Genomic DNA, 11,014 nt, shown 5'->3' with positions numbered 1-11,014 from the left:
AGTAATATAGTATTAATCTACGTCTAATAGTCCAAGTAGCTAGCAAATCGTAATCTTAACAAAAAAGATAATTTTTTTTTTCTTTTCTTTCCCTATATTTTCCTTACTTGCTTGCTTCAATATATAAAAAAGGTAACACACCTATTCAAGAATATCAAGAGTAAATTGCAATATACTAAAAATAAATATCTCAAAAAAAAAAATCAACGCAATCTCTTGAAAAAATGCATGCTAGCATCATGTGCTCATATTAAATTATCAACATTTCCCTTCACTTTAGCTTGTTATTGTATATAATTTCTTGCTTACATATATACATATTCTCAATCTATATATATGTATGTACTTTACAATATATACACCTTAATTATATTCCTTATATTTACAAAGAAGTTTATCATAAAGTACTAAAGTTTATTTCAAAGAAAAATGGATTATGACTTATCTTCTTCTAGCAAAATCCTAGGAAGGCAATCAACGGTAGGCTCATGCTCTTCTAGGCTCTACTACGGGCGGCCCCCGGAAGGGAAGGCGTTCGTATGGGAGGCACAGCCAGGGAAGCCCATCACACCACCACCGGATGATATCTTACCACCCCTAAGCCCACCACCCGCGGTGCTATCAATGAACCTTCCAAAACCCTACTTTGATGTCGAAGATGATGAGCCTAAGGCAAAAAAGTGGACTAGTGCATGGCTAGTGAAGAAACTCAAGAAAACAATGCAAGGTCATTATAACTACAAAGTTGTAGGAATTATTCCTAGAAAGATCATCTTTTATAATGAAAGGAAACATCATCATCATGAACATGAGCAACGAATTTTCGAGTCACAAAGGTATGATCATAGCGAATCAGCCCGTTATTCGAGCTCTTCGTTTGCATCAACGTTGACATCTTCATCGGCTAATTCGTTTAGAGATGATAGAAGTTCAAGCAACGTTAATAATAGTCTAAGTACTAAGGCTTTGTTTCGTGGGAAGGCGTTTACTTGTAACCCTAAGGGGTTGAGTGATATAGTTGTATTTTTAGGTAAAAAGTCTTGATAAATTGAACCTCCTTTTTTATGTTTTGAGATGTATTTTTTTAGCTTGAAATTTGTGTCATGCAATATGATATTTGACTTAGAGTTTCTAATTAATTTAAATATTTAGTAATATTTGTGTTTGCTTCTTTGATTCGATCATGTAATTTGTGATTATGAGATTAATTTATTTTCTAGAATTCATTCTTGATTCTTCAGTTTAACCTTTTTCAATTCAATTTTATGAGTTATATTATGGAGAGTGAGATTAGGTGCAATCAAGATTATTTGGAGTGATTTTTGGATCTTTCAAATATATATGCATATTGTAAATTTTGATCATGATACTATTGATCAAGTATTTTGTCTCCCATGGAAGTATGGAATTAACCTCTAATTAACTTTAATTTGTCCCTAAATAATGCTATATATGGTGAATTTGTGATCGGTCAAATTATATTGACTATGTCTGATAGTGATCACAAATTCACAATGTATAAATCTTAATCAAGTTTATTTTTGATCGAATTGTGTTTGGTTAAAATTTTCATAAACAACTTCAATTTTTTTTTAATACGTATTCAAACTTTCTTATAAATAAAATTAATTAGTCCACGTCTTGTTTAAATGACACGATCAACCATTTTTTTCATGAATAGAGAGGAACACAGAGGTAGTGATGTAGATGAAAGTCAATCTTGAATCTTATTAGATTCCACCCTCTCGGAGTTTATTACAGTATTATCAACCAACATACTCTACTTATCATCCATTTGGAAATGAGAAAATTGTGATGAGTCCACTACTTATCAGACATTAAAGATGACGAGACAATCAATTTGATCAATTACATATCCTAAGCATTGGAAGGGTGAAATTAAAAACAACCTATCCTACAATACCTCATAGCCGTTGCATATACCTAGCTTAGATCAACAGATTTTCAAATTTTCAAAAATTCAAACACACTAATCCTGTAATCTTACCTTGAACCAAAAACTTTACAAGTATATATGTCATTTTCTTATTAATCAAAATTAACACCCCAAAAAAATCGTCTTTAAAGATCAATAACAATGCAAAGCAAAAAGAAGAAGCCTAATTCAAAGTTTAAATCATTTTACTTATCATGTCGAAATCATATACCATGTTCAAACTCGTCATCAATATCTACTAAGGTAGTTGTAAGTCCAATTCCGAATTCGAAAAAAGTATCATATGTGAACTATCCCTCTTCACTCGGAGATGAACATTGTAATGCATTATTGGTTGAAATGCAATGGCAACGAATGCACAAATTGGAGAAAGAATTAGTGGAGTTAGAGGATTGGCTTAGCACTGAATTATCGCGATTAAAGAGACATTTAAGGAGTAACAACACCAACTATGAACGAAATTGTGTTCATAAATTTGATGGTGATCAAAGGGATATTAGGTTTGGAAGATTAGAAAGCGATGGAGGTTATATTTACTCGTTGAAGGGTTATAAGAAGGCGCTTCATGGGGCTTGCAAAGATTTGGTTATCCAATTTTCTTCTCCATCACTCGTGCCACACGATATTGGATCCAATATTCCAGAGGTAAAAAATTAAGGGCATGTTCGTTATTCGTTATTGTTAATCTATCTATTTATTTTTGTTTACTTGATGGTTCGAATTTCATATTCTTGCTAATCAATAATCTTGTTAATTTTCAAAACTATCACTTCTAACAAGAAATAGCAGCTTATTCTATTTTCCAAATAATATGGAAATGATATTGAATAGTTTGATCAGTTCTACTTAAGATAGTTTGCATTCTACTGCATACAAAATTAGTCAACATATAGTGAGCAGTATTTTATTGATCTCTTGTAACCAAATGTTTAGCATAACTTAGCTTGTGCATAAGATAAAGGAATCTCTTAATAAAAACAAAATGGTTTTCTTAAAGCATATTAGATGAGCTAAATTAAGCTTAAATCCTACTTTGTTACAGGTATTAAATCAAATGGCTGCAATGGGAAAAGAAAATCTAATGACTTGGTTACTTAACTCGATGCCAATGACCGACATTTCAATAAAGAACACACAAAGATTGACCTTAAATAAATGTAACACTCCAAATGATATATTGGAAGCTATTCTCTTAGAAACAATTGAGAAGCTAGGAAGCCTTGTGATTGAAGGACTCCTTATTCAAAAGGGTGTCAAAGAAGTGGTAAAACAGCAACGAGGAATAACTCGACGAAGAAGCGAAAATGGTGTAGAAAGGATTGGTGAACATGGTAAAGATGACGCGGTTATTATCATGGCAATGCTTATACAAGCAAGAGATCCTCATAAAGGGTATGAAGCAGTGAATGAGATGATGATTGGTTTTGTTGAGGCAGTAAAAAGTGAAGAAGATGATGAAGAAAGTGGGTTTGTTGTTAAAGGTGTTCATGTTGCTGGATTAGTAGCTAGGAAAAGAAATGGGGAAGCCATTCACAATTGTTTGTGGCATTTGACTGCCTGATTAGGTTATGATTGTAATGTTAACTAATTTCTTGATTTCAATTTTTAATTATGCAACAAAATTTTGGTATGTTATGTCTCTTTTTTCATTTAGACTAAAAACGTGGTCTCGCCACACCAACTAAATCTTCATGTAGAACATGATTCGGATTCAATGATGGAACTTAAACACGTGGTCTCACCACACCAACTAAATCTTCGAATCTTGAATAGCCCATTTGCGTGCTAACTAATGATTTACGACAAGTTACAGGAGAAAATTACAGCGATTACTGCATGAATTCAGAGTACTTAAAATTATCTCACATACGACTGAATACAGCCTAAACATACAGCTGAATAATGATCATATTACATGAACGACTGATAATTGAATGGAATCTAATCCAACTCAACTCAGCTGGAAACTGATCATAATATAGACCTTAGACATAAATCATTATATAAACAGCATGTTAACCTACACTAAATTGATAGACTAATAGAATAGTGTATTCATTAGTTTCTCTGCGGCTCTGCCCACATGGAACAACATATATTACACAGTTTCTACACGAACAACACCCTCTTCGCAGATCTTTTACATGGTCAAGCGGAAGTCGGTTGCAAATATAGCCGACGGTTATGTTAGATGATTCTTCATTAACCCAGAAGTTCTGGTAGTACATACGCGATCAGATCAGATCACTCTATAGCCTGAATTGCTTGTCTTTGGTTACTGCTGAAGGCAAATTGATAACAATCATTTAACAGTTCAGCCAAGAAGTAGGAAATACAACAGTTACCCAACCGTTTAAACCTGAACAATTACAGGTAATTTACCTCTGGTGTCGATACAAGTGATTCCCTGAAAACAGAAATAAAATAGGCCATCAGTAACGTTAAATTGGGTTAACTAAGCAATCAACAAATATACTTCAGGCAGATAGAGTTAATTTTTAACTTACCTACGCCTTTCTGACTTAAGCTGTTTGGACATTATAGATGCCTGCAAGGACAAACACAATATAGATTCAGCATTTGAGAATAAAGAAGGGCGGGAGGCTGGGTGATATATTGACTCCAAATATTATCATATAGACAGGTTACGAATATTTTGTAAACTGAGATATAATAAAGCACAATGGACCAACAATTTATGACAATGAACTGAAAAATTCATAAGCAATTAGGTGTAAAATTTCAAAGCCCTGCGCCACATTCCTGAGGAAACTTCCCTAATACCCACATATAGAAACTGTTTTATGTGAAAAATACTCTGGCGCACTTTGGAGGTAACATCAAAACCTTGTTTTTTTATTTCTCTTTTTTTTTTTTTTTTTTTTTTTTTGAAAGACAAAACCTTGTTTTATTTAAAAGATATTGTACAAATTCATCTTGTAAGAAGAGGTGAAGCCAAGAAAACTTAATAGACGACAGCACCCCATCTCTCACTCGAGAAAGAGAGTACATGAGTGCTACAGTACCTGCTCTTGAATTATGCTTCTTGCTTCCACAAGTTGTGCTTCAAGTTCAAGCTCCCTTTCAGTAACTTCAGAAGTAACATCAGTTCCTTTTTGTGCATCTTGTAGCTGACATAAGCGCTCCTTCAATGATCAAATAGGGAGCCAACAATTATAAACATATCAGACAAGGCAATACTAAGAATATATCTACAAGATGATGGGAAAAGAGAGAGGAGATGCCAGAAGAACCTTTATTGAAGACATCTTTGCACGAAGGTTTTCCTCAATTTGACCCCTGCCCATGTGGAATGGAAGATCAAAGACATCCTGCAACAAAGACAAGGACAAAAGTAACAATTACTTTCAATGACACTGAACAATAACTCATCTATTTTTAATTTCTAATTTCAACAAATTGAAATACCGTCTTTCCGCCAAAAGGAGATTGTGAAAGATCATTATCATGCTTTTCATTGGTGGTCGGAGGTTGCTTGGTTGAACCATTAGGGGCATTTAAAAAACCACGCATATCCTCCTGTCATCATCAAATTTTTAAAGTCATTATCAACTTCAATAGAAGTATTATTTTCTGTGCATACACACCAAAATGGAAAAGATAGATGAAGGCTGATGTTACGGCTTCCCAATGCTATTCAATCAAAAATAACTATCTTTAAAATTGATTAACTTGTTAATTTGGGAACACTGAGCTCTTTTTACTTAAACTTGTTTCTTCCTCTAATCTGATTTTCTCTCCCTTGGACAAGCCAAGTTTTCTATATGAAGCATTTCTACTAGCTCTTTGCTAATTTCTAACATTCATTTCTCAAATCACAAGCAGACATGTTTGAATAGACCACAAAATTTTCTACATTACTTAAAAGGGAAAAGGAATATTATGGTTTATTTTTTCTCTTTGCCGGCAGGAATAATAATATATGTATATTGTCATCAATACTAGAGTAGTTGAGGGAAGTAATCATCCTTATCAGAATTCAGAAGATGGACACTCCATTTTTTATTGACATGCACCTTTCCAAGTAGCATAATTTCCTATAGCTATAATTTTTCTAACCATAGTTAACTTCTTTATATTAAGGAGATTACATCTACAACAATGTGGACCTAAAAGAGTGACATGTTGACAATGGCTATCTAAAAGTCTTGGAATTTAACTTGAATCCAACACATTTTCACAAAGTTTAGTCAGTTGAAAATATCATCAAATCCAGCAAAAAAAAAAAAAAAAAAAAAAAATTAATTTTGTGTAAACCATTGTAAATCAATTTAAGAACAAATAAGTACCTAGAACAGCAGAGAACTGGGATAACATTTTTTAAAAAAATGCATAAAGACTGATGCTTAGAAGAAAATGACATCAATACAGATGGAAACTTACCTGCATTGATCTCAACAAGGCCCTCAAATCGTTGTTCTCTTGCATCAGTTCTTGATTTTTGACCTCGTAAGCATCAACCTGCAAATATACATAATTTAGGGTAAATAAGCCCTTTTGTTTCCCCAAAGTCGGCATGTGAAAGTTAATGAATTCTGAGACTGCTCTGCACAATCCATCATTGTACATACAATCTTTTTATAGAAGTCATTGTCTGTCTTCTTTCCATTCCATGTGCCACGCTGCCTTCCTTCTTTCTGCATACAAGTGCCATGACAATTAGACTAAACAGCTAAATCTATAATGACAGCATAAGGGAACCTAACCAACATTCCACCAATAATTTGTCTATCCATACCTGCAGCAAATTCATTATCTCCATGCCAGATCTAGATTCCTTCTTCTTCTCATTCACAACTTGGTTAAGTCTCTCCTGGAAGTATGAAAAAGTCAGTTATTGTCTGAGTGTTCCCAACTCTAGGTCCCAAATATTTAAGTAACAAAGCAATAATAGCATGAAGATCCGTTCATTCCGACGCAAAACATACCTGCAATTTTATGTACTCTTTCTCTCTCCTCTTCATTTCATGTAGTTGTTGAGTTTTCACTTGCTTTCGATGGGCAAAAAGAAAAATCTGTGTCAGTAAAAGAGCTTGAATTTAAGCGGGGAGGGGGGTCCACCTGCCAGAAATGGGTTCTAACCTGGTTGCCGATAACCATTTTCTGGAATTCATCTCTCTCCTGCTGCAACTTCTCAATTTGTCCTTTAAATCCAGCTCTTGCCTTGGCTTCCTAAACATATGGGAAGCAGAATTCAACACAATTGCAAGCAAATTTTAGCAGCAGAGTATCACTTCAGTTAACATAATCATATATGAGCAAGCTACCAACATGCTAGCAAGTCGCATTAATATGCACTCTTGAAGCCATACAGCTTTACTAGTATTGCACCACCCTAGCTATAAAAAAGTGTAAGTCTAGAAATATCTATTATATTTTATCAAAAAAAAAGTTCCTCATATCCCCCCCCCCAAAGCAGTTGTTCATTTAATAACATATACATTGTACAAAGTATAATACTTCAGATCTATAATGTGAACCTCAGTAAGGCAGTTAGTGAATGAAAAAATTAGATCTATCAATACCGTTCGGGTAGTTGTTGCTATCTCCCTATCTTTTGTTGCTATCTGCGATTCAAGCCTCTCAATCTTGGCTTCCAACCTTGATATGTCTGAGTTAAGTCTGCAATAGAACCCACAAAAGCACCGATAAGCATGTGTCTATACTATGATCAGATATCGCGTTACAGTCACAATCAGTCAAACAATAAAAATCCTTAAATAATTCCAACTTCATGTAAAAGGAATTTATAAACAAAGTTTCCATTTTCTAAGTAAGCTTTCGCCATTTGCAAACAATGCCATGTGACAGTCAGTACAAGATCACCTAGATCAATGCTTTGTAGCATAACCTATTCTGTCAGTTAAGTTTATTAGAAAGGCTTGGCTAACATTCCAGATTAATATAATATAATAATGGTCTTTCCCAAATCGAGATTAAAATCCACAGGCCATTTCGAGGAATTAAAAACACAACAGGGAACACCAGGCTCAGTGGGTTTCACTAATATAGACATGTGTGTTTTACTTTATATTCTTCTCCTCTTTTTAACTTCTTCTTTACAAGACAGAGCAGTGTACATGAAGCCCAATGCCACTTTCTGCATCCTCTCTGCCATCAGTTAATCTTGACATTACCTACTTCTTTGGTATCTAAGGATTAAAATTGCTCTACGTACCACTTAATTAATCTCCCTCTCAGTCCAAAATAAACCTTCCTTTTCTTCTCTCTTTTTTAATATTGCACCCAAAGAATTCCCCTTTGCCACCACAAAAACAGCTCCTATATGTCCTGGCACTCCTCTATATGAAATCCCACAGGTCACAGAAACCACTCCAAAAATTCTCTTCCCTACATCAATAATTATGCTTGATTTAAAGCATCCATGGCTTCTTCCATGCAAACTGCTTAACCGCCATGAATGTCATGTAACACCAAATACTTCACTTCTCCCTGCAAGAACCACCCAACCTCTAGAATTGAGTAAAATAAACATAACAAAAATTTCCCAATGATCTTGAAGGGAAAGGCCGCATCCTTTTGAAAACCCACAATTTACGGCTTCTCAACAAAGCTCATATCTACTTTGAAGTTCCCACTCATGTCCAATTGTTGAGGATCCGACACAGATACTTGAGGTAAAATGAGTCTGAATAACATATGTTGGCAGCAACCGTTAGTGCCACCAACAACCTCCACAAACTATATCTAAAGTGCAAACACAACACAGGCTAAAGAAAATAAACTAGGAAATGAGATAAACAAAGGCAGTAACACATGCACCCCATTTAATAATCCAACTAGATACATACTTCTGTATGTACTCAGCCGATTTTTTAGGTACCTTTGCAGGCCGATTTGTTTACAACAATAAGGGAAAAGAATTTTATGCCAACCTGGTAGCTTTCCCTCATAAAGAGTTATGCGGAAACAAAGATAATTTCACTGAAATTCTACAGCCATCTCCATGTCATTCTTAATAAAGTAGTTCCATTGCAGAGTCGTGGGTGAAGACAAAAACTTGGAGAACATCTAAATTTGGTTGCTTACTTGCCACTTCTTCCATAAGTTAAGCTCAACAGGTCAAAGAAATAGTAACTATCAGGGCAGAAAGGCCCACAAGGTAGAGCCAAGAATTTGTATTAGGCATACCAAGACGGCAAGACCCAATAATTTGAAGCAAAAGACGGTGTCATACATCCCAATAATAAGGTCTCAGTCATGAAGCATGGCTTCACTTTGTTGTTTCAGCATATCATAACATGTGCAATCCATACATGATGTATACAAAGTATAAATAAGTTTATGGGGGAGAAAAAAAATAGGTGCTCTAATACACCACAGCCCAAGCTTGCAGTTGTTTCATATGCCTATTGCAATGAAGCAAGTGAGCTCAAAGTCAAGTAGATAAAGCCATTTAAACTATTCGAAAGCTACTCAAGACAGCTTGTTAAGCTTTGTGCTGGTTGGTTGAAGTTCAGCTGTTCAGGGATCAAACCTTATAGTTGGATATGTCCGTGCATGGAAGAATCAGCCTCAAACATCCTATTTAATCCACGGTCCATTTAGGTAAATATTTAAAACAAACAGCCATGTAAACACTGATGAATATCACTGGAGAGACTTCTAGATCAAAATATTACAGAAACATGATATATAAATAAATGAGGGAAGTCATTTTTGTGCTTAAAACATACTACAGAAGTATTAGGTTTTCATAAAAGATGGGTAAAGACCATGAAAATGACAAGGAAGCTCAAACAATAGCAATTACCATTAGTTAAACAAAATAAAACGACCTAATGCCTAGGAAATCTACATCTTCATGGAAGTATTGTAAGCAGCCTAAAATCCTAAATAGATCACAACTAAGCGAAACTTCAATATGAACTCATTTCAGTTAGCACGTGAAAATGGTCGATTATAGAGCAAATTACACATTCAAGAGACAAACCAAAAGGCACAGCATTATCACAGTCACACTCTACTTACAATTGCATTTAAAATTGATAATAGGACCACAAGATGATCGGATTCAAAAGTCAAAACAACAAATAAATCTAAAAATCTTATCCAATAGATCATCATTTCGAGTATCTCCAAAGATTTACTACCAAAATCAAGCATCAAATTAAACCAAAACCAGCTACAAAACATTCTAATTCAGCAATTCATACCGCTGTCTTTGCTCATTGGCCGATTCTCGGAACTCGATATCACGCTGCCTCTGCTGCAACAAAGAGTACATACAATTACAAGTACGAGCCACCGAAACCTGCCGAATCATCACAACAGAATACAACACCAATCCAATCAAAAAATCAACTCACATTACAGAAATTGAACACAAAACACACAAAAGAGGAAATGTACTGTACTGGATCATTAGCAAACAGATCAAGCGAAGCCGAAAATCCGAATGTAACAAGCGTCTGATTCAAATACTTAATACAATGCTCCAAATTGTTCACATCCGCAAAACTCATCTCACTGCTACTATCACCACACAAAAAAATCAACAAAAAAATTCACAAAAATTGAAAACCCTAAGTTGAGTTCAAATATAGATAGAAATTGATGAAACTGACCTCATTACGAATCCCGAGGAAGGAGACGACTGAAAAAATCAACAAAAAAAAAAGAGAGAGTTTAGAGAGAGAAAGAGTGAGAGGAGAGAGAAAGCACGTACAGGAAAGGCGGAGTCAGTGTCAGAAGACGGCATTATATAGTGGTGTTGACAGGTTCAATGGAGGAAGACGACAATGGAGAGAGAGAGAGAAGAGGAGAGAGAAAATGTCTGTAAATTGTTTTTTAGGGATGATAGATAGATAGATCTTTGAAGGAAGAGACAAAGAGAGAGAAGAGAGAGAGTGAGTGAGTTTGAAAATGAGAATTTAATTTTGGAGGAAAAAAAAAAGTTTAAAAAGTGAAGAGGAAAGAGATGATTTAGTATTTGAAAAAAGGGGGTTTTTAATTATTAGTAATGGGAGTGAAGGGGGAGTTAATTAGGGAAGATGACATTCCACGTTTTATTCG

The 11,014-nt window shown here is 34.7% G+C and overlaps 2 protein-coding genes across 6 annotated transcripts; one reads left to right on the top strand and one right to left on the bottom strand.

Moving 5' to 3' along the window:
* Window positions 1-1,167, top strand: LOC110691102. The gene has a single exon (XM_021868036.1). The coding sequence runs from the start codon at window positions 430-432 to the stop codon at window positions 1,042-1,044; it is 615 nt and encodes a 204-aa protein (XP_021723728.1). The 5' UTR covers window positions 1-429; the 3' UTR covers window positions 1,045-1,167.
* A 2,619-nt stretch (window positions 1,168-3,786) lies between these two features.
* Window positions 3,787-11,014, bottom strand: LOC110690836 (afadin- and alpha-actinin-binding protein-like). 5 transcript variants are annotated; one of them, XM_021867717.1, is made up of 16 exons: window positions 10,668-11,014; window positions 10,567-10,595; window positions 10,357-10,474; window positions 10,156-10,253; window positions 7,504-7,600; window positions 7,061-7,150; window positions 6,907-6,969; window positions 6,717-6,791; window positions 6,550-6,615; window positions 6,362-6,439; window positions 5,387-5,497; window positions 5,212-5,289; window positions 4,984-5,103; window positions 4,465-4,505; window positions 4,340-4,364; window positions 3,787-4,238 (listed from the first exon to the last, which is right to left on the bottom strand). In XM_021867717.1, the coding sequence occupies exons 1-16, from the start codon at window positions 10,698-10,700 to the stop codon at window positions 4,233-4,235; spliced, it is 1,128 nt and encodes a 375-aa protein (XP_021723409.1). In that variant the 5' UTR covers window positions 10,701-11,014; the 3' UTR covers window positions 3,787-4,232. The 5 variants fall into 5 exon arrangements, with proteins under 5 accessions (XP_021723409.1, XP_021723412.1, XP_021723410.1 ...); XM_021867720.1 differs by having other exon boundaries at window positions 10,357-10,468; window positions 10,668-11,009; XM_021867718.1 differs by having other exon boundaries at window positions 3,787-4,235; window positions 10,668-11,000.

This window comes from Chenopodium quinoa, unplaced genomic scaffold (genome assembly GCF_001683475.1).
Source record: "Chenopodium quinoa cultivar QQ74 unplaced genomic scaffold, ASM168347v1, whole genome shotgun sequence".
Lineage (NCBI taxonomy): Eukaryota > Viridiplantae > Streptophyta > Magnoliopsida > Caryophyllales > Amaranthaceae > Chenopodium > Chenopodium quinoa.
The sequence above is the reverse complement of the archived record's forward strand: the minus strand, read 5'-3'. Positions and strand labels throughout refer to the sequence as shown.

Excerpts from the sequence above, each read along its gene's own strand:
- LOC110691102 (XM_021868036.1), top strand. The coding sequence starts at position 430 with ATGGATTATGACTTATCTTCTTCTAGCAAAATCCTAGGAAGGCAATCA.
- LOC110690836 (XM_021867717.1), bottom strand. The coding sequence starts at position 10,700 with ATGCCGTCTTCTGACACTGACTCCGCCTTTCCT. Across the intron at positions 10,254-10,356 it reads ATCTGTTTGCTAATGATCCA|GTTTCGGTGGCTCGTACTTG; the intron begins GTACAGTACATT and ends ATGATTCGGCAG. Across the intron at positions 6,440-6,549 it reads ATGACTTCTATAAAAAGATT|GTTGATGCTTACGAGGTCAA; the intron begins GTATGTACAATG and ends GTATATTTGCAG.